This window comes from Paralichthys olivaceus, chromosome 10 (assembly GCF_024713975.1).
Source record: "Paralichthys olivaceus isolate ysfri-2021 chromosome 10, ASM2471397v2, whole genome shotgun sequence".
Lineage (NCBI taxonomy): Eukaryota > Metazoa > Chordata > Actinopteri > Pleuronectiformes > Paralichthyidae > Paralichthys > Paralichthys olivaceus.
Window position 1 is genome coordinate 9,880,845 of NC_091102.1, and position 26,405 is coordinate 9,907,249.

The 26,405-nt window shown below is 42.1% G+C and overlaps 2 protein-coding genes across 4 annotated transcripts in view; one reads left to right on the plus strand and one right to left on the minus strand.

The window, feature by feature from the left end:
• The first annotated feature begins 554 nt into the window (after nucleotides 1-554).
• dnajc3a (DnaJ (Hsp40) homolog, subfamily C, member 3a) lies at nucleotides 555-9,182 on the plus strand. Its single transcript, XM_069532457.1, has 12 exons — nucleotides 555-888; nucleotides 1,447-1,557; nucleotides 1,662-1,786; nucleotides 2,436-2,510; nucleotides 3,515-3,667; nucleotides 3,774-3,955; nucleotides 4,376-4,495; nucleotides 4,754-4,859; nucleotides 4,969-5,089; nucleotides 7,824-7,956; nucleotides 8,305-8,453; nucleotides 8,656-9,182. Exons 1-12 carry the CDS (start codon nucleotides 807-809, stop codon nucleotides 8,805-8,807), a joined length of 1,509 nt encoding a protein of 502 aa, XP_069388558.1. The 5' UTR covers nucleotides 555-806; the 3' UTR covers nucleotides 8,808-9,182.
• Nucleotides 9,183-9,380: 198 nt separating this feature from the next.
• uggt2 (UDP-glucose glycoprotein glucosyltransferase 2) overlaps nucleotides 9,381-26,405 on the minus strand; it is a 35,010-nt gene continuing 17,985 nt past the window's right edge. Inside the window, exons 27-41 of one of the 3 annotated variants that reach the window (XM_069532456.1) lie at nucleotides 26,322-26,401; nucleotides 23,968-24,157; nucleotides 23,689-23,847; nucleotides 23,472-23,557; nucleotides 20,622-20,706; nucleotides 20,358-20,440; nucleotides 20,028-20,051; nucleotides 15,529-15,633; nucleotides 15,319-15,403; nucleotides 14,263-14,445; nucleotides 13,955-14,115; nucleotides 12,643-12,757; nucleotides 12,398-12,514; nucleotides 11,192-11,357; nucleotides 9,381-11,023 (exon numbers count right to left, since the gene is read on the minus strand). In XM_069532456.1, the coding sequence (XP_069388557.1) occupies nucleotides 10,998-11,023; nucleotides 11,192-11,357; nucleotides 12,398-12,514; nucleotides 12,643-12,757; nucleotides 13,955-14,115; nucleotides 14,263-14,445; nucleotides 15,319-15,403; nucleotides 15,529-15,633; nucleotides 20,028-20,051; nucleotides 20,358-20,440; nucleotides 20,622-20,706; nucleotides 23,472-23,557; nucleotides 23,689-23,847; nucleotides 23,968-24,157; nucleotides 26,322-26,401 (1,665 nt within the window). In that variant the 3' untranslated portion in view covers nucleotides 9,381-10,997. Of the gene's footprint in view, nucleotides 11,024-11,191; nucleotides 11,358-12,397; nucleotides 12,515-12,642; nucleotides 12,758-13,954; nucleotides 14,116-14,262; nucleotides 14,446-15,318; nucleotides 15,404-15,528; nucleotides 15,634-20,027; nucleotides 20,052-20,141; nucleotides 20,223-20,357; nucleotides 20,441-20,621; nucleotides 20,707-23,471; nucleotides 23,558-23,688; nucleotides 23,848-23,967; nucleotides 24,158-26,321; nucleotides 26,402-26,405 lie in introns of all 3 variants that reach the window. The other 2 variants (XM_069532455.1, XM_020089971.2) reach the window with 2 other exon arrangements.

Sequence of the window (26,405 nt, forward strand, 5' to 3'; positions counted from 1 at the left end):
TAACAATAGATAGACATACACACACACACACACTCACACTAACACACATAGCCCCCCCCCCCACTGTCTCTCTCTCTCTCTTGCTTTCTCTTCCTCTCCCTCTATCACCATCTCTCCCTCCCTCTCTGTCTCCCCCCCTCTCCCTCTCTATCTCTCCCTTTCTCTCTGTCTCTCTTGCCCCCCCTCTCTGTCTGTCTCCCCCCCTCTCTCCCTCCCTCTCTGTCTCTCCCTCTCTCTCCCTCTATCTCTCTCTGTCTCTCTCTCTCTCCCTCTGCCCCCCCTCTCTGCCTCTCCCCCCTCTCTCTCCCTCCCTCTTTGTCTCTCCCTCTCTCTCTGTCTCTCTCGCCCCCTCCCTCTCTCTCCCTCCCTCCCCCCCCTCTCTCTCTCCCTCCCTCTCTGCCTCTCCCCCCTCTCTCTTTGTCTCCCCCCCCCTTCTCTCCCTCCCTCCCTCTCTCTCTCCCTCCCTCCCTCTCTCTCTCCCTCCCTCCCTCTCTGTCTCTCCCTCCCTCCCCCCCTCTCTCTCTCTCCCTCCCTCTCTCTCCCTCCCTCCCTCTCTCTCTTTTTGCTGCCGTGGCTCCTCTCAGTTGAACCAGCGGTGGTGGGCGGGGCTGTCCGGCGCATCCAGCCAATCAGGGTCCCCCACGATCGGGTGGGTTGCTGTCCTGAGTGGGACAGAGACAGAGACCATGCTGACGGACTGTCCTGTGATGGGACTGTGGACACTCAGCGAGACCAACCACAGCTGAACCCACCTCGTGTCTGTGGGACATCAGGAGCACGAGGACTCGTCAGACACAAACTGAACCATGGTGTCCATTGAGCATGTCGCTCACAAGATACTCACCTACATCCCGTATGTGCTCGTCCTGGTTGACATGAGATACGAAGGTAAGAGGCTGAGTTCACTTGAACTGAACTTCACCAGACAAACTAATGGTAACTTCAGCTGACAGTGCGAGAGTGTTAGCTCAGTGAAAACAGCAAGTTATTAGCTTTAATGCTAATGTCAACACCGAGCTAAGTCCACTTCTGTGTTGGCTAACGCTAAGTTAGCTCATCACTTATTTGGAGGTAAACCTTATCTGATTATTATTATTATCACAGTGTTCGGTTCGTGTTAGCCCACAGGAGATTCTGAAACTAGCACAGCTGCCTCCATGCTAACGCCAGTCACCCTTAGGTGTTAGCTAACGAGTTGTGAACTTTACAACATCAAGCTAGCTACATGTCAAAGTCACGTCCAGCGACTGTTGGATTGATCCACATGCTGTCAGTGGTCTGTCAGTATTGTCTGTCAAACGAGAGCACGTCACTGTTGTGTGGTAGTATTATTTTTCCTGTGAAGCACTTTGTAACTTTGTTTAGATAAGTGCTATACAAATGCAGTTATTAGTAGTAGTGGTAGTAGCATATGCTCAGTAGTGTGTGTGTGTGTGTTTGTTTCAGGGGTGACATGTGGTCGGGATGGGAGTGTGGACAATCACATGGAGATGGGGAAGAAGCTGCTGGCCGCTGGACAGTTAGCTGATGCCCTCTCTCATTTCCACGCTGCTGTAGGTACGTGTCATCAACATGCAGAGTTAGCAGTGTTTATCTTTTGTGACACAGGAAGTTATTGTGCAAAACTTTTGCACTCATTTGTCTTCATTGTGTTTCGACAGACGGAGATCCCAAGAACTACTTGGCCTTCTACAGGAGAGCGACAGTGTTTCTAGCAATGGGGAAGTCAAAGTCGGCACTCCCAGATTTGAGCAGAGTCATTGAGCTCAAACCGGACTTCACATCGGTACATTTCTGCTGCTCATCAATTTGTCACGAGAAAATGTTGCACAGTTGTTTCGTGCTGCACCCTCAACAGAGAAATAACCTGTGACCCAGTTCAGAGCTGGTGTTAACATCTGTCCTGAGCGATCAGCACAGGTCTGAACGCACTCTAATGTGTCCTGAGATCCGATCACTCACACCACATTTGGAGCGGGTGTGGGATGCTTGAGGCCACATTTTTTTCACCGTGTGAACGCTAATGCCTCCTGTTCCACATGTGGAGAAGAACCTACACAGCTGACTTCCTCTGAAACAGTTTCACAATGAGTCGAAAGTATCTTTATGCTTTTCAGTGAATTTGCATTGACAGGACGCATTTTAATACCAGGTGTGAACACACATACTTAACGCCGTCCACTTGTACATCACATGTGATCAGATCTCTCAGGAGGGATGTTAATACTAGAATTGGGTGAGAAACAAATCTACACAAATTAGGAATCTTTAGGAATAAGTTAGGAATCAGCTGCTGCGTATGTGAATATTAATTGTTTTACAGTTTTATTTCTCCCCCAGCCAGACATAATGGTGCTGGGAAACCAGTCAGCTGTGTTGACAAGATTGTATTTGCAGTCTTATCTAACATGTCCTCTCTCTCTCTCCTTTAACAGGCAAGACTTCAGAGAGGAAACCTCCTTCTGAAGCAGGGGAGACTCGACGAAGCAGAGACTGACTTCAAGAAGGTGGTGAGTAACATCCAGTTTGATCTGACTGAAAAGAGGTCTTGATTTCATAAATTCACCAGGAGATGTCAGTGTTTCAGAGACATGATCTGTCAGTGATGGAACAGTCCTTCACTTTCAACTGATTTAAAATGTTTGTTTATTGGATTAGAATTGCTTACTCAACCTTAAACATCATACACTATGAAACAGGCGCTACCTGCATCCATAAACCATCTTACAAGCTGCAGATAATAATTAAATTAAGTTGGCTCTCATTCGGGCCGTCAGGGACCATTCGTAGGTGCTTATTAAGGATTAAGCTAATGCATTTTTCATTGGATTTACCGTGTTAGACCCCCAGAAGACACAAATGCCCTTCTTCTATCTACTATTAAGTTAAACAGTCAGAGGTTAAACAGTCACAGTGCAAGGCCCAGAAAGTTTTACACTCGCAAACAGCTTTAATTCCTTCTGTTTCAAGATAGCAAGGAATTACATTCCCAGTTGAGACCTATTGGCATCTGGGCTTGTGCAGTTTTATATGGACAATATTCTGCTCGTATAATGTCAAGGAATCTGGGCCAGAGCTGCATGTTGTCCTGCTGCTTCAGCAGTCCACCACACCGGCTGTAATGCTTCACATTTATGCTTTGCATTCTTTCTTAAGCTGAGCCAGCAGGAAACACTCATGGGGTTGCCAGGTCTCCTCGTAAAGGATGTGTCATTAGCTGAGATTGCTCTTGTGAATATGATGACCTCTTTGATGGGGATGATTGTGATGTAATGGGTGTCAGCTATGGTAAGCACTGCTGTAATTGGCATTGGGGTCTCTTCAGAAATATAAGCGCTCATATTGGAACACATTGTGTAAGGAGAGAACAAAATTCGATAAAGAAGTCGATGGTTATACCATCTCATATTCCACACGCTTAATTTTGTTTTGTCACTCCAGCTCTTCTCCTCATAGACGTCTTTAATCACGTCTATAAGTACCTGATATAATGTCTGACCTTGCAATCTTCCAGCTGAAGTCCAACCCCGGCGACAAAGAGGAGAGAGAAGCCCAGAGTCAGCTGACAAAGTCGGATGAAATTCAGCGGCTGGTGGCTCAGGCACGCAGCAGCTTCAGCAGCCAGGATTACATGACAGCTGCTGTCCAGCTTGACACAATCATCGAGGTGAGCGACGTGCCTTGTCAGCATCGCCTGATTTCTCCTGCAAGCATTCGTATAGTCGCAATAATCAGTCCTGCAGTTTGTAAGAGTTCCCGTCCTCCTGTGACAGACTTGCGTTTGGGATGTGACTTCTCGTGAGATGCGAGCCGAGTGTTTTATCCAAATGGGAGAGATGGGGAAGGCCATCAGCGACCTTAAAGCTGCGTCCAAGTTAAAGAGTGACAACACCCAGGCTTTCTACAAACTCAGCACCATCTACTATAACCTCGGAGACCATGGGATGTCCCTCAAGTAAGAACAACTTGAAATGGGTATCAGACATTGGGACCAGAAGTACCAGGGTAAAACTGTGTCACTATGAGAGACCCTCCTAATCACTAAGCTGTCTCAAATAATAGATCACATATAGACCATTTTTGGAAAAACATTAATTTTGTGATGTGAAGCAAAAAAATTTGATAAGAAAACATCTGGAGCACAACAGCTTAAATCAGAAACCAGAGCAGAACGAGGGTCACAAGAAAAAAAACGAACAATCCAAAGTGTGGCTTCAGAAATTAAATCATATCAGCTTGAGCTTCACCCAAACTTGCTACCGCTGGACTGTTGTGTGTACGTTTTGTTTTCGTATGTTTACAATAAAGCACATGTAGTAAGATCAAACGTGCCTGTTGGAACCACTTTCACTTTTCTTCCTCCTCTGATCTGCAGTGAAGTGCGCGAGTGCCTGAAGCTGGATCCTGATCACAAGCAGTGTTACAGCCATTACAAGCAGGTCAAGAAGCTCAACAAACAGATCCTGTCTGCAGAGGCACTCATCCAAGAGCAGAGGTGTGTGTGTGTGTGTGTGTTTTCAGGCATTTGTGTATCTGTGTAAATAATAAGAATAACATCCCCTCTGAATACCATGGATTGTGTTAGCTGCAGAATGACTGTGTCCATATCATCAGTCACTTCCTCTTTCTGCTCTTACAGGCAGGCATGTAAATCACATATAACTGTGAATGGATGTCACATTATACTGACAAACCCAAGAAATGTTCACAAGACTAAACCAAGAGAATGACAGAGTTCCCCTTGTTCTTTCAGATATGAAGAAGCTGTGAGTAAATATGAGGCGGTGATGAAAACTGAGCCCAACGTTCACCATTTCTCTCTTCTTGCCAAGGAGCGCATCTGCCATGCGCTGTCACAGGTAAGACCTGCATCACTGCTGCAACATGATGTATTAAATCATAAACTCGTTGATTTTCTAATGTTATACACTGTATCTGACCATCGCATTTCCTACGTGCTGTGACCAGGGCCAGCAGGGTAGCAAGGCTATCTCTGTGTGTAGGGAAGTCCTCGAGTCAGACCCAGAGAATGTAAACGTGCTGAAGGACAGAGCTGAGGCCTATATCCAGGAGGAGCAGTATGAGGAAGGTAAGACTGTCAGATGTAGCTGTGTCTTATTTTTCAGTTTAGTGGAGTCCGTCTCACACTCGGAGGCGGGGATAAACGAAAAAACTGTCAGGTTTCCACTGGGAATTCATTGATTTCAGGAGAGAATGTCCTTGGACATGAGTTTTTGTTAAAGAAGGACAAGGACTCAACTGTGACACAGGTGTTGTGTAGATTGTTGTAACTTTACTCAACAATCCCAATGAAATCTGCCTTTTAAAACAGACATGAACTCCAGAAAATGTCCACACAAGTCTGGGGTACAGACTTTCACCATAAAGAACACAGCAGGAGCTGTTCAGAAACGTTCACAGCACAGAAATCACATATTTTTTGCATCTGTTGTGTGTTAGAAACGTCATCATCTCACTTACGGTGAATCCTCCAGATAATCTCCTGCTGTTTTCTCATATGGGCACATTCGGACACTTTCCAGAGTTTTTATTAGGGGACTGGCAGGAGAAGCTCCGGAGAAGGTTTGCAGTATCTTCAGATTTCAGGAGATTATCTGGAGTTCAGTAAAAATCTGAAAGCAGCTTTAGTGACACTGAAAACTCTGACCACTTTAGTAAATGCACATTTTAATTTAATGCTGTCACTATCACTGAGGCCAGAGTGTGTGTTGTAATGACCTCACCATGACTTCACTTGAGAGGCTATTTGATGTTATAGCAGTAGTTCACCACAGGGGGTCCCTGTAACACTACGCACAGTGAAAGAAAGTAATGGCTCATCAGCTTCTTTAACACCTGATCATTAAAATTCTGCCTCATTTGACACATTCGCGCTGAAGTAAATCTGTTGTGACTGTGAATTTGAAAAAGCAAATCAAGGACGAAATGTCGATAAATACAAAAAGCACTTAACTATTTATTAAAGCCCGAAAAACACAAAGATCGTCATCATCATCAGTGAGTTGGAAGTAAGCAGTCTACAAGATGAAGAGCTGACATTATGCAGAAGTTGCAGCTTTGACTATCCTCATTAAGCCTGTGGAGGCAGAGGCAGGATTAGCATGAAACAACAGTTTCCTTGTTGTGTTGTTAAATCACCTCCCAGCCGTCGTGTCACCTGATGGTCTGCCGCTACCATGCTATTCTTTATTAACAGATTCTCCATGTGAATATGCTGAATCTGTAGGCGGGGGACAACAGGAAGCTCTCTGTGTTCTTATTTTTACATCAGCTGTTCTTCGCTATTCAAATTTAAAACCCTCGCTATGTGTTTTACACAAGATTTTAAATTCAATACCAACAGTTAAAAATATCGACATGGTGGTTCAGTGTGAATTATACGATACCTAAGGACAGGGTTGGTATATACTGGCATTATTCAGTGTTGTCGTCGAGGTGCAGAACTGAAAATCTAGGCCGAGCCAACACTTCCATTTTCTATCCTAACAATTTATATGATTCCAGTGCATCTATCTCCAACACTGCTATTGATTTGAGCTGCATAGACTAAAATAAAACCTAAAGTAATGACTCATAAACGACCAGGATGATACATTCAGGAGGAGAGATGTTCTCTGTATTTTTTACATCAGTCTGCTGTTGGTTGAAGGCTGAATCAAACTCTGAACTACATCTGATCTGTCGACAATGAACGTCATTTATATTATAGACTGCAACCTTCCTCACACCTGACGGAGCTGGAGGCAGACGATCAGCTGAAGGGAGAGGCTGTAGTTATGCAGGCTGTGGGAGGGTGGTAGGAATTAGACGCGTGCCCTGTCAGGTTCCATTGAGTTCATATATTGTCCATCTATAGTGTCACTCCCACAAATGTGAATTTAACTTCTATTTTAGACGTGAGGATAAAACAAGTCATGAACATTCACTATCTCTCTCACACAAACACACACGCATGGAAATCCAATTAAATCCACAATTAACTGCAGCGACCCTGCAGGCAGGTCAGAGCCAGAGGAGTAACATCGTTTACCAAGACCCCATCAGTTCTGCAACCGCAGGAGACGCTGTCTGACCATGAGCACATCAGCAGGTGGGAACAGCAGACCTCATGTGGGCTTTTAAACTGTCAGAACCCAGGGTTTTAAAATCACCTCAGTACATCTCACAGGGTAAACAAGCCTGTTAGCACCCAGACGTACACACACGCATGAACTCTTTCACTCACTCACTCTCACACACGAGCTGCTGCAACATTCTCTGGACGTGATGGGGTTTTCTGGATAAATTGGTTTACATCATGACAACAGACACTTTTAGATTTTTGGTCATGATGGTCGTAAAATGATTCTGTGAGTGATCGGCATGACCTCGATACAGCGGCTCCTCACCGCAACCACGACTGCACAGACTCTGGATCCAAATGATGTATAAAGCGCAAGAATTTTAGCTGCAGTTTTACACAAGAGGAAGCAGAGACACGTCGTCCTTTTTTATTTATAATATCAGTGTATTAAGCATTTAATCCGACACTTCTGTACAAAGGACATCAGCCTCTATTATTTTAAGCTCATCTATGGAAATTCTCATCATTTATTTGGTTCATCATCTGAGTGGAGGCTCCCGGACGAAAACATTAACCCCATGACATGCTCAGTGCCTTGCTCAAAGACATTTCTTCACTTAATGCTTGAGGTCTTAGAGCCTGTCATGTCAGTCAAATACTGTTATTCACTCCCATTAGCTGTTTTGTATGAATAAGCAACGCTGATCCTAACCTGCCCTGTTTGTCTTTTGTTTTGCAGCTATCAGTGACTATGAGACGGCGGCTAAACACAGTGAGAATGACCGTCAGATCAAAGAAGGCCTGGACAAAGCTCAGCGACTCCTCAAGCAGTCGCAGCGGAGGGATTATTATAAGATCCTGGGTGTGAAGAGGTGAGCACTGATATGTGGAAACTCAATGGGATTTTTCAGAGGGAATTTTAAGGAGAAGTTGGATATTGTTTTAAGTGTGGAGCTTTTAAGCCCTACTGCTTTAAATGTTGGAGTTTTTTAAGCATTTTGTTGCATTCACAAGCTCTACTGACCAGATGGAAATCTAATGTAAGGCAACAGAAGTGCTCGTGGTCATAAAAAGTAATGGTTTCCTTTATAGGAGCCAATGTGCTAACCCTGACGCTGGTATTATTAGAGTCGGCTCTTGCGGAGGACAAGGGAATAGAAGCTTGATCTTATCTCCAGCTAAATGTGCTAAATCGTCTGAACTCTCCCCCATGGTCACAGAAATGCTCAGAAAAAGGAGATTATCAAAGCCTACAGGAAACTGGCACAACAGTGGCATCCGGACAACTTCCAGGATCCAGAGGAAAAGAAGAAGGCGGAGAAGAAGTTCATAGACATCGTTCAGGCCAAAGAGGTTCTTACTGACCCAGGTAAGAAGTCTTGACTACTTTTTACAAATATGTAAACAAAAATGCAAATCTCTTGTTCAGTGTTTACTCAAACTTTTAATGTCAGCAAACGAATTCTGATTGTAAATACCGATTTTAATCTGCCTACTGATAAATCGGAAGGTCTGCAGTAATCTAAGTATTTTCAAAGCATTGCACCGACATGTCAATATGTGTTTTGTAGAGATGAGAACCAAGTTCGACCACGGAGAGGACCCCATGGATCCAGAGAGCCAACAGAGTCACAATCAGCACTTCCATGGAGGTTTCTCCGGCTACCAGGGTTTCAATCCCTTCGGTTCTGGACCCTTTAACTTTAAATTCAACTTTAACTGAGGAGGCTCCTGTCCAGCACTGCTTGAGGGGATTGTTTGTATTTTCCTCCCTGTTCAGAAGGGAGACCGCTGACACGAGGCGTGCCAACGCATTCAAATGTGGAGCCAATCGTCACTTAAATTCAGTGACTTTAATTTAAGACACATCTTCATTCAACTTCAGATTCCGTTTGGGGAAGGACTGTTGCTATGCTAACAAATATCTGCAGCGTGTGAAGCAGCTTTTATCTGTCAAGACCAAATGGTCATTCTTCATCCTCTCCATGTATTGTACACTGTACAATTCACATCCATTCAGTTTGTACATAGGTACAGTGCTATTTTTATATGGAGTTTTTCTGAAGTGTAAATAAAGAGCTATTTATGTACATTGAAATAAGTCATTTAGTCATTTACTACATTGACACACTGAAGCAACAGTTTGAGAAATGACACAGAAGAAATGATACTTCATCTTCATTACATCTAAACTTCCCCTGACGGACAATATCCAAACAGCTTCTTCACACAATGAAGTGGTTTAGAGTGAAGAACGGATCCCTCCACATTCACTGAAAGAGAATCCACAAACTGCTTTTTGTAGTCACGGTTTTGTATCAAAGATTTATTTTTTCCACCACATAGTATAAACATTTCTGTGACACAGCACATTGACAGATGGGTGCCCAGACGTCCTACACCCATTTTTATTTATGATACAGAAAAAGAAAAAAAACAGCTCCTGGCTTCATCGAGCAGCAGCACCCGTCTTATTCCTGAGACAAAACACTGGATCGAAATTTAAATGTTGAAATGTTCTTTACATGTGAAACTGAAGCTGAAAGTACATAAGATACAAACATAGTGAAATAAGTTAAAATCCTATATTCTTCACATAACCCATGACCTGTAGAGTGCAAAGGAGGATTCTTTGATCCACAGCTGAGCCAAAGGTAAACAGACAGCTGACTGTTCGGTAGGCCCCGCCCCCTGTAGTTATCACTTCTGAGCTTGTAAATCTTCTCCCGGCGACGTGTCTTACATGTGGACATGATGGCTCTGTGAGCAGAGAGAGATGACTCTGATGCTGAAGGATGAGGAGAAACATTTGCATGGTCACCAGTGGAGGATCCATGCAGGAGACACTGCTCAAGTGTCCCTGGTGTTTTGCACCACAACAAAATAAATGTAATAACACAACTCGGGGGCGGGACATAGCAAACTGTAAACTGACAGCGCTAACTGCTGTTATGATGTCACAACTTTGAATTTAAATTTAAAAATAAAAGGGTTTTTATGTCAGTCGCAACTTTGGTTTTGGCATTTGAGTCAAAATTTGAACAAAGTCTAAGTTTACAAAGTCAAATGAAGAACAAAGTAAAGATAATGGCTTTCTGAAGGCTTCAAATAAAGCACATTAAAATTTGATTTAAGGTTAGGTTCTCAGGCTACATCCAGACTAGTACACTTTAATTTTAAGACCTCCACATAATAATAATACCCGTCCATACTGAAACAGCAGAAAACATTTGAACATCACCGTTCCCATACACTGCAGATGTGCGTGCAGCTGTATCCAGGAAGCACTTCATCTACTCTGGTTGGTTGCTTGGTTACAGAAAATACGAGGAACGAGGAACAGCAATAATGAAAATTAAGACAGGGGATTTCTTTTCTTGGACCAACAATGAGGTGGAACTGTAAGAATGAGGAAGTAAAGGACTGCGTGATCGTCTCCAAACTTTAGGCACTCAAAAACGAGTAGTATGGACAGCGGGCGTGAACGTAGCAACAATGAAGCATTTTAAAACTAAAACATAACAATGTGGACGTGGGCTCAGATGTGCCTCTCTTTATGGTTCTTTGCATAAATCAACAGTGCCACATACGCCACAAACTATTTTCCCCTCGGGCACACTGAATTAAATGGTTTGACTGACCCTCGCTTCATTTTAACAACGTATCAACCGAGGCCTGACTGGTGCTGGTGGTGCACCAGGAGTTCACAGGTAGCAGCGAACACTTACATCACGACGAAGCGACTGCAGCAGCAGTTACGGCATCTCTGACATCTCTTCAACATCCTTGTCCTGCAGGGGATGTAACACTCCATGGCTATGTTTAGATGGAACTGTCTGTCTTGAAGCATCACCAGGGAGCCTGCGTGCAGAAGGTGCTGCCTCCGTCCTCTCCAGCAGGGCGCTGGCAGACACTAAAGTTCATCACGCAGGTTGTCGACTGTGCAAGGGGAAGAAACATTGGACGGAAATTAGGAAAGCAACCGCAGTGGAAAAAAGAAATTTGATCATAAGGTTGAATAGGTAGGTGTTGCAGTTTGAATTCTCAGTCGGCTGAAAACAAGCAAATATTGTAGGCACAGAGAATATTCTTTCTTTCTCCATCAACCTTTTTTATCCTGTGAGGGAGTGGGACTGTGTTTTTCTTTCTCTGCATCTCCCTGTTCCTGGACTCGTCTCAGCAGCCGTTTTATCTCGTTGTCATACTCAACCCACTCAGGCACAATCCTGGCTGCTGCCGTCAGCTTGGGCTCCTTGGTCTTTGGGTTATTACACTGCAGCAGAGAAGAAGACACAGCATCACTCACGCCACCAGAGCCACTTTCTCCCGACAAGTCAGATGGTCATTGCCAGCACTGTCTGTGGCAGGCATTTGAATCTAATTTGATTTCCAATTCCGTTAAAAGGATGTTAGGCCATGTCTACTGTCTGAATTACCAAGTGGTGTCCTATACCACAATGAGACAATGCTTCCTAATTCAGTCGAGTGGAGCCTGCTCTGTAATTCTCTAAATTAGTTTAGGAGGCTACAGGATTGCTCCTCAGTTGTCTCCTAAATGCAGAGTGTCTCATGGACGTTAGTGACCGGGAATATCTGGTAAAAATATATAGCAACAATATTATTCCTCTGATCAACCTGCTTATACAAGCAAAATCATGATCTGAGTAAATAATACAGAAGGACTTCACTATTAAAACTAAAGAGTTAGATTTGATGATAAATTATTCAGTAATTCTTAAGCTGCTTTAGACCTGCACTAAAGTCTGGACATTTTCCAGAAATCTCCCAGTGGGGCTGTATGTGAGGACACATGGTCAGCTGCTCCAAACATTTTCCAGAATTCAAAATCTTCCTTCCAGTCCCCAAAATAAAATGTCCGGTAAATGTACAATGTGAGAAGACAGCAGGAGAATTTCAAGAAAATCACAGGAAGCATGTTAATGACGTTTCTAACACGTGACAGACTCGAAACTAAAAAATACAAATCTCTCCAGAAGAGAATTCATACGTGTGAGAGACACAGATGAAGGTGACATCTTGGGAAGAAAACAAGATTCGAGAGCTTGTGGAGATAAGGGCCGACGCTGGTCGATGGTGCATCATGTCCCGCCTCCTGCTTGCTCTACCTAGACGCCACCTCTTGCCTTAATGTGCCAGACACATATGTTGCTGTGAAGGGGTCTAACCCGCACAATCTCCTGCTGCATTCATTCATATGAGAAAGACAAGCTCCAAAAAATGTCCAGGCACAATTCTCCTGACATTTCATGTCTTAAATCGGCTGCAGACTGAGCTAACTGCTCTGGGACTCACCAGGTCTATCGTCTTCGCTGTGACTTTGGAGGCTTCATCACACCACGTCTCACACCACAGCCACTCCTGAGGAAGAGACTTGATGGCCACCTGGTGGATCATGTTGTTAGGAAGGTCCTAGAAACCAAATATTAAATGTTAATTAAAAATATTATATACAAACAAAGTTATAGTAGAAGGAGTAGTAGTGCTAAAAGAAGAAACTCTGTATCGTATAAAGCAATCATGGTTTCTGATATATGTACCTGGTCCAGGTTGGACAGGCTGTTAGGGTCTTGGCTCAAGGCTTGGTACTGGCCTCGTAATCGGTCCCCTGCTGCAATCTTACGAAACTTCTTTAAATCGACGACATACAGAGCACTGGGTGAAATATGGGAGAAGAGAGGGAGAAGAGAGAGAAAAGAGAGAGAAAAGAGAGAGGGGAGAGAGAGAGGAGACAAAGAGAGTGACAAAACCATTTCCGAAAGGAAGAAGCCCGGAGGAGGGACTTAATAAAAATGACTCAAGATAAATACCCCAGGCACATTCGGATAATTATACCCAATGTGGCATATTAATAAACCTGAAGGTGTGGACTCTGCATTTTCACTTCTCACTTATTAGATTTAGGACTGCCAGAGGAAATTCAGGACCTTATGTTTCCCTGGGCTCATGATATGGATCATCTCTCAGCTTTCCGGATGTCGTACCACGGAGTGGAGCGGCACACCGACATCCCATCAAATCACTATAGTTCCTGACTCGTCTCTTTCAGTCTTCATCGGCCAAAAAGTGGGACGCTACCATGGCAGCTGTGTTCGCCTACTTGCTGCCACCTGATAAGACACCACACTGACAGAAGTCCTTACGTCCAGCAAGGAGCTGAACTATTTTACTTTTTGTAATTCCAAGATTAATTGAACCTCTATTGTGATTTTTTTTTTAAAGAATATTCTAATTTGTTCATAATCCAATATGGATTTGTTGATTTCAGCTTGTGCAAAGGAATCGGAAGAAAACTGTTTTAATTAACAATCAAGTAAGTTTCTTATAGAGCCAATCTCTGGTGGATTGTTTAAATGAAAAAAGGTTAATGTTGAGTTAATGTTTTAAAACCTCATGAAAGTTTTAACTTAAATTTAACAATTAGATTGAAAGATGAAGAACAACAAAAACAACCAAAGCATCTTTAGCCTCTACATACAAAAATACATTGTCATTTTTTATCTTGGAATGATGAAGGATTCCTCAAGATGATTTACTGAATCCAACAATGTTAAGTTAAATACTTTACAGTTAAATAAAGTTAGACTCTTCATTCTGCTCTGCAATGTGCAAAAGCAAGTCACAAATGTCCCTGACTGAATAAACTGGCTGAATGCCCTACAGGGAAGAAAGTGAATGTAGAAACACGGTGTTCTGAATGTTACTATTTTAAAATGCATGGATTAATTCTGCTGCATATGTTACAGGGAGTGATTATTGTGTTATTCTTTCATTTTTGAAATGTCAGAATTTCTTGCTTTGGCGTTGTATGTGCTGCTATAATCCATTAAACAGTTTGCTGTTGAAATATACCTGATGTGGTATTTTCTGTGTCCCAGATGTGAGGCCCAATAGCCGGTTTTCCAGAAGCGATAGCCATCCATCTCTCTGCGGCTATCACAGAACGGTGTGTAGCCATAGGGAGCGCCCTCCAGGTCTAAATCCCTCAGGTCCTTCAGATCAGCCCGGACGATCTGTGAGAGAGCGAGAACATCTTTGAGGACAGAGACGACTCAAAATCTCATCCAAATGTCACACACGGCACTGAAACAGTTCCAGAGGAGTCTGTCACTTCCAGTCGCACGCTTTTCTCTTTCCTCTCAGTGCAATTGGACCCTCACCTGGTCGGCGTCCACAAAGATGATCTTGTCTACAGCCAAGGGGAACAGAACATCCAAGAATAGGATCTTGTGTCCCCAGATGATACGCTGCTTCTCAGTCTGCTGGTGGAGCCACCGCGGCCACTTGTACTGCACTAACTCATACTGAAAGCCGTACGACTCGGCCATGTGAGAGATGGTCTCCTAACCGCACCGAACACAAAACAGCAAAGGTCAAAGTTAATCAAATACGAGAGCATGTTTTTGAGTAACTAAATTAATTCCTCTACACCACACATATATTTATTTACAGTGCAAAACATAATGCGCCCGAGAACTATACAGTGGGATATTTGTTTTCATGATATTTTTAAAGTTTAACCATACACTATTTCATAAATGACAACTGACAAAAACAAACATATAGAAACTGAATTAAGAAAATAAACATACATTTACATTCTAAAAAATATTTTATGTAAAATGTAAACATAAATGCACAAAATTGTTTATTCGGTAAAATAAATGTTTTCCTGAGGTTCATATCATTAAAAATATATACATGCAAATACTGATATGTCTTTGAAAGGCTCATATGGGCCAATATTAAAGTCCACGCAATTTATCAGTTGGGTTCAAATTAGCTGTTGAGACATCTATAGTATAACACAGACAATTTTAAGGATAAAGTTTGATCTGATTCCTGAGGACATGCAGTTAGACGAATGTATTCTGAAACATTAGCATCCTTTTGGCATAATAAGAAATGCTGGTAAGACAAATCACGAGCTTTATTCCATTAACAGTGGAATGATATACTGTGTGAGACATTTTAGAATACCATATAAATGAAGATTAACTCACTTAAGATGCCATTAAAATTAAAAATTCACCTCCTTCAGGCAATTTCATTTGCAAAAACCTGAGATAAAACACAAGCCATCACAAAGGAAGGAGCCATCCACAGGTATTTACTTCATTGAGAATAATTGAATCTCTGAAGGACTGCAGGACACATTATTTGGAAAAAGCAGTGGAGAAAATGCTACTAAAGAAATCATGAAGTCAGGGCACTACCTTGAAAGATGGAGAGAGGTAATTCTTGAGGAACCAGAACTTGACAGGTGTTTTGGTATGCCGAAGGACGGACAGCATCATTATTCTGAGACAGAGATAGAAAGATTGAGAGTCTCAGGATCAGGGCTGAAAGGAATGTAATGTGTGTCGGACCTGGAAAATAACTACTTGAGTGTGTGTGCGCTTTTGTGTGAAATAAAAAAGACCGACCTGAGAAAGCGTTCATACAGGTGGCCTGAGGCAACAGAAAATATGTTTAGAACATCTTCTTTCTTCTTCTCTCCATCATCCTTCTTGGAGCCGCCACCTGTGATGCTGTAAACGACACCATAATACATGAGGTGGTTGTGTTGTGATTGATGCCTGTTTTTTCACAGAGTGACAGTAAATCAGAACTAAGCCAGTCGCCACCATGCCTTCGTAAAGCACGGGGGTAATAACAGTTATACCTCCCAGCAGAAAACATTTTCAAACAAACCGTGCATCACTGTGCAGCAAACTGGAGGTGCTTTATTTAAATGAAGCCACGATACAGGCGATGACGATGCTCTGGAAAAGATCAGATTCTGATGGTTTTAACAGCGGTTCAGTTCACGTGCTGACACCCGGAGCTGAATAATCAACATCATAACAGACGCAGTGAAGGAAGCTGTAACTGCGTAAGACTGCTTTAAGAGAAAGACACATGGCTGCTGCCCCGGCGGCGTGGGATTGCAATAAAGCTAAAGAACTTGTGAAAATGGATGATCCTGATGCAGTTAAGTGATGAGAAGACAGACAAGTTTCCCTGTAGACATTAACACACCCTGTTCACTGTTCATTGACACTGCATAAACTAGTGGTGTTAGTAGCCATTTAAGTGATTAGCATATTGTCAATTAAAAATTATTACAACTAATAAAATAAGCCATTTGTTGCTCATAATTTCTGCTGTGTTGTGCTGTTGTGTGATTTTGAAGAGTTCCCCTTGTATGTGGCAGACGCCTGAGTGTCCAATGTGATGTTTGCCAAGTAAAATATTTACCAAACCTCAAAGCAACAAAATATACTCATTTAAGCCTTAGAAAAAAAAACGCTGCAAAACATCTTTCCACACAAAGATAGAGCCCATTAAGTCAGTCTTTTACTTTTCAGACTGAATTATAGAGTAAGTCAGAAGATGTATCACAATAAAAGGACAATCCTCACATTTGTGAACACACCGCCACCCCCCAACCGCTATTAAAGAGCAGTGGTTCATGATGCAAGGCGCATTTAGCGGACAGGAATCAGGACTTGTGCTGCAGGGTAGATGTGTCTGCAGTCAAACTGTGTGTCCTTGTCTAAAACAGACTGCTGATGAGGAAAGAGTCTCTCTCCCACATTCAATCACAAGCACTGCCACGGCCCGAGGCTCCAGGAGGACACAAGTGAGTGAGAGGGAGGTGAGGGAGCATAATGTTTTTCTCAAAACGTCCTCTAAAACCAACTCACACACACACACACACACACACACACACACACACACACACACACATTGGTCTGACTGGTAAGCAAGTCGCCACCATCAACACAAACTCTTCTGTTTATCATTTGATTCATTGCTCTACCTGCACTTAAGCAAATTCTTCATTTGCTTCTGAGGAGTCGCCCGACTTGCCACACACATGTGGGTCTGCGAATAACTCCTGTCTGCTAACACTAAGTCAGCCATTTTGAAGGGCCTCCAGCACCACAGTCGGGCCAACTTCAGATTAAGCAGCTTTCGAGGGTCAGGTGAGCGCCCACTCGTCTGATGCCCCATAAATAACCTGGACCTCTGGAAGAATCCACAAAGCTGAAGATTCAAATTCAGAACAGTTGACAGCACTACCCAGATAAAACTGTACTTGGATAAAAAAACAGAAAGGCAGATTGTCCATGTACAGTACATTCATGTGTGTAATGGAAACTGTGACACTGCTTGGCAAGAAGTAGCTTTTACCACCGACATTCTCTCACACATTCTGTGTGGCCCTGAGCTTTCGGATTTCTAAAAGCAGCATAAAGGACATTAAACCATCAAGAGTTCCCCAGGCTGAGTACCAAGAAGGAACAACTTTCCTTCAAACAAAGAGAGAAAGCACAAAAGGGAAGAAATGGAGAAACAAAGTAGGGGTAAGAAACAAAGATGTAAGAAAGCATCTATTTTCAGTCAGGCTCATTATGGCTCGATAGAAATAAAGCTCCCACTAAACAGAGAGACAACTTGTAACAACTCTGTCACTGAGACTTACTGATGCTCGCTGATGGATGGATCCACCTCACTAATTCTTTAGAGGAGTTAGATCAATGCATGGCCTTCAGTCCCGCCCTTAACAACGAATCCCTCGAAGCATTCAGGGTTTAAAAAGGAAGTAATGTGCAGAACGAATGAAAGACGTCTTAACTTTTCAAACAGCGATCTTTTGAGAGATCATGGGTCAAGGTATTCACACAATGTTTTAGTTGAAATATTCTGAACATTTGCAAACTTTCATTTCAATGTTTATTCCTCTGGGAATATCATTCTGTTGTTATGGAGAAACATATTTTCTTGTGAGGGTTTAACTGTCCAACAATTTAATATTGTTTCAGCATTTTTTGTATCATTTGTTACTAAGATTAAATTGTGTTTGGTGGTTTGTAACAATGTTTTTTTTTTTTCAGTCCGTCTTTTAATTAGTTGTTTTTCCAAACTTGAGTTGAGGGCAGCTGCCTTCACTCCATGTTAATGTGGGGCTGTAGGATGCTGAGGTTAGACTCTCCAGAGCATCATTATTTATTCTAGATAGTAAATATGAGCACAATGTGGCATATATGGTTAGATGTTCTGCCGAATGTGATGTGTGGCTTCTACATCTTAAGATTTATGAACTCTCATTTTGGAAGGGAGATATACTGGAATCATGCCAGATGAAAGTACTCTCCTCTCTCCAAATGCAGTCAAATGCAAGCTAATTTTAGAATTATTCATGTCTAGCACTTACGGAGCAATTGTGTTCAATCTTATTAAGCTTATTCAATCTTTTGTTTAACCTTTTAATGTTGTTGAGTACTTGCATTATTCAAATGTAAGCATACCATGGGAAATGGTCTAAAAATTACTTTCAATTTTAAATGTATTCGTCCATCTATCCAGACACTTTCTGCTTTTAATCTTCTCCTGGTCAAGGCAGGATTAGGCTACAAAGGGAAACCCACATTTTGTTCTCCCCAATGACAAACACAAGCTCCTAATTAACAGATGCCAAGACCAGGAGGGATTTGTAATCTTCTCAGCTTGTTCTGGGTCTGCCTTGGCATATGCTCCCAGTTGGAGAGGACAAGAATACTTCCACAACCCGTGTCCAGGAAGCGTCCTGATCAGGGAGTCCAACCACCTGAATTAGCTTTTGTCAACATGAAGGAGCAGTGATTCAAATTTGAGTTTGTGCTTGACTTGATAAAACAGACACAGCTCTTACTCCAATTATCCAAGGACCTGGGGGCTCATTGCAACAGCAAGATACTCCTAATTTACATGAGCATAACCCTTCTAATTATAGTGGGAAGCACTGTTGCCCCCCATTAAGAAGGTTCTCAGTTCAAATCCTGGTTTGACTAGGGCCTTTTTTTCTCTGCCTGCAAAGATTTTGCATAGGTTGGGTTTAAGGAGTTAGAAGCTGGTCCATGTTTCCATGGCTGAGCCAACTGAATGTGAGGTTCAATCTGTTTGCAGCATCCTGACACAAATAGCGCCCTGGCTAAACCAAATGGCTTCCCTCTGTTAATGTCATGTCAAGGCTTCCTGCACTACTGATGTCCTCTATTCATTTTAGTGTCCAAGACATATGGCAACAGTTGCCAATTAAACTACATAGTTAATCATTCATATTTGGTCTAAGACTTCTCGAATGTCAGGTATATACATAGACTGTGCTTCCCTGTCAGGGGTTATCCATATGAGCACAAAGGTCTGCAGAACTTTGGAGTTCCTATGTGGTGCCTTCACCAGGGTCTCAAATAGAGACTCCAATAAGACGAAGTGCTCCAAATTGTTATTCAGCACAGAGGCACATACCTCACACAAGTGGTCATCCTTTTCTCTTGGGAAAACGCCTACACTGAGTTGTTCAGCCAGGGGCTCAAAAGCATCCCTGCATCAATCTGACCCATCTCACTTTAGTCAGCTCCAGAAAGACAAACAGTCCAGCCCCTACCCAAGATTGTGTTTCCAGAGCTTCTACTCTGCATTAAGATGACTATTTATTTATACTGTTTTATCGTCTGCCCTCATTCAGGCTCTTTCTCTACCAGGTGGGTGACAAACCACAAGAGCCTTCACCTGCAATCTGATCAGTGACACCTTCGTTGATGATGAATATGAATTCACATTGCATGAAAAACTCTGTAGACGTATGGCTGTATGTAACTGTGCATTATAGTTTATGCACTTTTGCATGAATAAATACATATACAGGAAACAACAAATCCTGTAATGTTGTAAAAGGACTACATGGACGAATAAACAAATAAATACATGAAGACGAAAACATGAAAATGTGAATATCAGATATAAACATTTAGTTTTACAATATTACTAAGTCATTTGGATTTGTTACAAAACACAGGAGTAGCACAGCAGTTGAAAGCAACCAATAAACACTGCATGCTAATGAGCATGATAAAGAAGTTATGGGTGTTAAATGGTTTGCAGCAACACTGCCTACCTTTTCTCAAAAGTGCTCCAAACACTTCATACAGCAAGCATTAAGTGAGGAGACAGGATCACACAGTTAGGAAGTGTTGGGGAAAAACACACACAAATGCACACACACACATACCTACAGAAGCACATATTTTTTGCAAGACTAGATCTTACAGCATAATATCGCAGTCTGGATCCAGGGGAGGAATAAGATCTCCTGAAATTGCAATATATAATTGACAGACAGAAGGCACGTCAACAAACCGGTTGATGAGCAAACAGTTGCTGCTGGAAGATTTTAAAGCAAATAGAAAAAACACATTTTAGCTGTATGTAAGAATAGATTACACACCTTGCTATGGAGTCCCATATGCCTTTACTTTCACTTGTTTCACTTAAAAGATCTTCATTGATTTTCTCTGCCCTTTTCTGCACCTACAATGAGAAAATAGACACAAAGCAATGCTATTTTTTCTGGATGCTATGTGACTGAGTAAAATAATGAATTTCTGACCTTTGAATGGCATCTACATCATAAAAACTGTTAAAATTTGACTGTAAATTGAATTATGTTCAGAGCTATGAAGCGTTTAATGAACATATGAAACACACTCACTCTGACTTTGATAATCTTACTGTGGAAACTGTTCAGCACAACTTTAACATCGCCAGCATCTGCAGGGGAGTCGGTTCCATCGTGCCTGAAAAAGTGGAAAGAGAGCGAGACATTGATTACCATCGCTGAGTAAAAATCAATTATTATGAAATCTCAGCAATGGATCTGCAGCTGGTTAGACTAACACAAGGGAGGCCCCGCCTAGAGACTGAAACTTCTGAGACTGAGGGATAACATGTATCAAAATAGAAAAATTACATAATTCACAAAATAAGAGCAATAAATATAACTCAAAACCTAATTTATTTGATACTTTTCAGCAATCTACACACTTTATTACAACATAGATAATCCATGTCAATACATAACCTAGACACAAAGTTATGAACTAGAAATCAGTTATAGATCAAGTCTGATAAGAATTTGGGTTCGGATAAGGATCATAATTATTCTAGTGCATAAAAAAGTCCAGTTCACTCTACTATTGGACCAGTAGTTTTTGTGTAAAGCAGCTAACTGTCAAATTGGCGATTCACAGTAAATGCTTCTTTAAACCCTCCATTAGCCTATAGGTTTGTTTGGTAGTTCAGGTGGCAGGAGCAAAGGTACAATGAAAACAAATGCCAGTAACTGTAACTTGGTCTAAAAACTAAAATGTATCAGTGGATTTGAGAAATAAGGGCCAAAACATTTACCATCTAAATAAAACAATGTTGTAATTTGCAGGTAAGTTTCTTTGAACCACTAAATGTATATCTGTATAATGTATGTATGTATGTATCTATTAGCATTCATAGAACAACTCAACTAATCAATTTGACTTTGATTTACATTCTAATAGTGTCATTCTGTCCACATTTTAATGAATTGCATTTTGTGTCTGGCTGACGTGTTTTAGCCACAGGAAGAGCAAACAACACAGTATCCACAGTACAATCTGCACTATGAGGGAGACAACAGCAGCTAATAGACCGACCACTGACAGAGAGTGAGAGCACACACTTAAAAACTGATACTGGGACAGCTGCCAGGGTCACACTCTGACCATATTCATTAACCTCCATCAACATTAGGAATTACCTTACCATTATTTTATCCATCACCACTTCCCAGGCAGGCCGTATATAGTGGTAGATTTAATGAGAAAGTCTGTACGGTATTGACTGCATAACACTGGCCTTTCACTGTAATTGTTTTAGGACTGATTTGTCCGGCAGTGAATGTGTTTTGGCAGGCAGGATCTGCAGGGGTCTGATGGTAAAACACCGGAGAGCAAACTTCAGCCAGAGATGAGCAATAGGCCATGATGCAGTGCAAGCCATTACGACCACAATGCTTACTAAAGGCAAAAAACTAACCTTATCACTATGATAAATGCCCCCTCCTCATTTGGCCATAAGTGCATCCCCCTTTGCTCAAGTGTTGCTCGTGCTTTGTCCACTCTGCTGTCACTGGTGCAACTCAGCCCTTAGGGCTTGTGTTAGAAAGCACCAGAGATCAATCTGTATCCCTGCTCTGAAGAGAGGAGAGCTGGCCATCTCATTCATCGCTGTCATGGCGAGGCGCAATGGCACAGGGTGCATGAGGAAAATGCAGGCTCGGGGACCGGAGAGCACAGACACTCCCACTAGGCTCTGATCGGCCACCTAACCAGAGCAGAGTGCCGCTAACCACAAGAATAATGACACTGCCAAGGTGAAAAATGACATCACCTCTTAGCTTCACCTGGAGGATTGGGGAATAAATCTTGGTTGTCTGATATGATTTCAGGGGAACCGAGGGCTGTATGTGTCCTAAATCTTATGGATAGCTAGAGAGGACAATATCTGTGATTGTAGGGACATCTAGTATGGTGCACTACAGCTGCCTGTGCAGACTCACGTATATGGTTGGGATTATTGCAAATTGAATGTGAGGGATTATTGTTCTCTGTTATGTCACGTAGAAAGTATTTTATAGGGAAAAGTTCCTTTGAAAAATAGGAATTTGATTTCTTTTTGAGAAAAGTAGAACGTGTCAGAGTACATTGTAACCACAGTAAAACTGCAGAACTACAATAATCAATAGTAGCCTCATGGTTAAGGCAGTTAATTCCAAAGTCCACCGTTTGACTCCAGACAGACACCTTTGTTGCATGTCATATCCTCTTTCTCTCCAATCGTTTCCTGTCTGTCTCTGTACTGACAAAATGCCAAAACACAAAAAAAGGATATTGAATTTTTTAAGAAAATGTATCAAACCAACCAAAGGACAATACTGTTTCTATTCATCCAGGGAAATCAAACAACACAACCTCACTTTGTCTAGTATACGCAGCCTTTGACACACACGCCATCCTAACTAAAACACATGCTGCTGCTGGTATTCTGCAGTCTGAGGTGGATGGAATGGAAGGTGACCAGCTGAATCATCCCTCCACTCTGTCTTCTCTATAATAGCATCCCTTTCCTCCTACCTGTCTCTCTCCCCTCTGCGCTGAGCAGAACTCCCTGCATTCATCAAAACCTTGAGCTGCTAGTGTCAGCAGCTCTCCATGTTACCATAGTGATGAGTTTCACAGATACCAGTATGAAATAGAGAGGTGGCTGTGAACAACCTTGATGCTGAGCTACTGATGACGACTCCTAATTAGCATCATTATCTAACCTTTACCCCCAAATAAGCAGGGAATATGATAGGATAGGATATAGGATAGGATATAGAATAGGATACAGGATGGTGTGAGATCAATAGAACAAAGTAGGACATGACAGAGCAGGAAAGGTAAGGTAAGGTTAGGATAGGACATGATAAACTATAGCAGCATTAAAATAAATAAATAAAAGTCTATATGTACTGGTTAATACTTACGTGAGGACCTGATAGATATCCTCTGATCTCCCTTTACGTAATCTTAGGATCCAGGCACCGGGATTAGCTTTCAGCTGGAAATATCCCTGTTGTGGTTAAAAAAAAGGGAGAGTCTCAAATATCAATGGTAAGAATACAAGTCAATTGACTACTATGATATCTACAGAGCAAGAAAACTGTCTTGGTAACTCTAGTATGGAAGAGAAAGACTGCTGACCAGGTTAGCCATGACAATAGTGTCATACATGAGCGGGTCCCGACTCATGCCTAGAGTAAACTGGAGTCCACGGGGGGGCTGGCCGGTTGACAGGTCAAAGCAGTGGCCCTCCAGCAAAAGGTGTTCAAGTTCATACTCCGCTGTCACGATCCCATTAACCTGGAGCAAAAGTATAGATGACAAATCATGGGGCAGTGATTCATAGAAAATATCTCAACCCTACCAAAAGGTTAAGATGGATAAGATTGCTTTGGAGTAGAGGCGATGGTGCAGGATTACCTTCTGCAGGTGGATGTTATCCAAGTCATGGGGGCTGCGCACTGCCTGCACCATCCAGCTCTCTGGTGTGATCATATTGAGAGTGAGGAGTGGAGATTCTGGGAGCTCCATGAAGCGGGCAACTGGGCCTGGAGACACTGTGTCATTGGCTAAGAAAGCCACATCAGACTCCAAGACAAAGCGGTAAAAGCTGCAAACATACATAAACAGAAATGACCAAAGTTTAAGTGCTTTACAATTAACTGCAAATAGACATAATATCCAACAACAGTGAGCCTGAACATGGTGGATATGTTGCAGGACATTTTGTCACTGGTCCGAAACAACAATTCCATCAAACAGATGCTCTGTGCTCCTCAGCAAGCACTAAAATGATGACATGTTGTGCAACACTCTCCTTTCTAGGACAGGAGAGATGTGCTCTATTGTGACAGTTGGGTATATACAATTTCTTCAAAGTGAGGGATTTAATACTATTACTGCCAGTGTTCCTTCTCAGCCAGTAGCAGAAATATGTGCAACAAAATTTTTCTCTCTCCCCATTATTACCTGGAGTTTTCACAGAGGCCAGCTCCAGGCTAATTTTTATGCTAATTGCTTTTATTCAGCGCGCCCTCTGACACTGAGGAGTCATAATGAGCGTAGATAACATGGAAGATGATAAACATAACTAATGCTAATCCGTTTTATTTTCGAATGCCTTCTTGTGCGTCAATACATTCTCTATTCACAGGGATATTTCTCAAAACTTAATTCCCTCCACAGCAGCCGTGTTTCCAGGACCAGAGCAGGGCACTTAAATAGTGGCTGTTGACCCATGGGTGAGGGAGCCGCCACCTTCGTACAGGAAAGCGGTGAAGGGAAGAGTCTAGTTAAGGTGGAGAAATACAATTCACCACGAGAAGATAAGTAAGAGGAAGGAGATGAGCAGCCCTGCGGCCTCACTTCCACTATGAGACGTGTAACAGTTAACAAAATGGAACCACTGACTCAGAACAGGATTCATGCACCCACTGACAGTCATATATCTAAGGGTGGGCTATAAGATTACCAAGGTTAAAATATGACTCGACAGGGGACATGAAGCAGAGGAAACGTTGTCATTGCGAAACTCGTCTGCCGTTTTAAACTCGACATCGTAAGTTGTTATGATGAAAGCCAAAAAACTGAATAACTAAATTTTTTTAGTTCATGTGTTTGTTAAATCTGCTACTGAGGTTATGTTTTCACCCTCATCTGTTTGTTTGTAGGTTGATTTGTTTGTTTGTTTGTTAGCAAGAATACACAAAAACAACTGGACAGATTACCATGATGCAGTATAGGTCAGACAAGAGCCCTATTCATTTTGGGGCATATTTATCCACATTGAGATTCCCCATACCCCAGGGAATAATTCATGGATCTTGAACAAAAAAAGTAGGCACATTTAGAGAACTGATATCTAAGAGTGTGAGAAATTGAGTGCAGCTTGATTTAATTTAACGGGACTTTTGGGACTTTTAATTCCCTATAACAGAAATTTCTTAGGGTTTTGACAAAGTGTTTTTCTGTCTCTCTCCTGCATTATCCTCAGGTTCTCAAGTTGTCAGTGGTGGAAGATGAGGTAAGGGGCTTTATGAAATCAACCAGCAACACAAGACATTTCATTAACAAAGGCAAATAACAAATACCTGTCTGCACTGTGATATCCTGGACTAACTAGTAGCTTGATTGCAGACTTCCAGCTTAGTTATCTCTGATGTGAAAATATAATGTAGCCATCTGCATTAATTATATGCAATTATCACTCAGGGGGACGGGAAGAGTGATGGGTGGGTGGTGCATATGAGCCATTTGTAGGGGAAGGGTTGATTTCCATCAAGGCTTTTCCAGCTGATGTCTAACAGAGATAAGTAAAGGTTATGATATAAGTTGTTCATTTAAAGTGAGTGGTCATGGTGAGACAATAACATTTTAGCTTTTTCAGTTCACTTGCACTACACATGACTCAACCTGTTGTGGGACAAATTAAAAGAGAAAACACCTCAAATTACATAATGACTAACATTTGCAAAGTGGTGTGTTTATAATGGACAATTCTAACCTTTTATTTGTTGTTGTTGGTTTTTTTTATTTTATATTTTGTTGTTTTTACTGCATGACTTGAGCTGCAAAGGTGCAAGCTGTAAGCAATTTAACAAGAGATGCGAGGGGAGGCCCAAAGCAATAAGGTGGTGTTATTAAGCAGATTGCATCTGTGCAGTATAATTTAACAAAGGGAAGGAGCGAGGCAGAGATGCTAAGTCTGCAGCGGACAGAGGATACACAAACAAGCCAAACAGGAACATTTAATTACTGTTGGAGCTCAAGCTTACCTCTTGAGGGGCATCTCGGACAACTTGGCCCTGCAATTCATAAACACCTGCAGTCTCACATTGACCACTTGACTGAGCACCTGC

Bases quoted from the DNA above. Each gene is read 5' to 3' on its own strand.
- dnajc3a (XM_069532457.1), top strand. From the start codon at position 807: ATGGTGTCCATTGAGCATGTCGCTCACAAGATACTCACCTACATCCCG. The intron at 3,668-3,773 runs GTGAGCGACGTG...CTCCTGTGACAG, and splicing joins AGCTTGACACAATCATCGAG to ACTTGCGTTTGGGATGTGAC. The intron at 4,496-4,753 runs GTGTGTGTGTGT...TTGTTCTTTCAG, and splicing joins GCACTCATCCAAGAGCAGAG to ATATGAAGAAGCTGTGAGTA.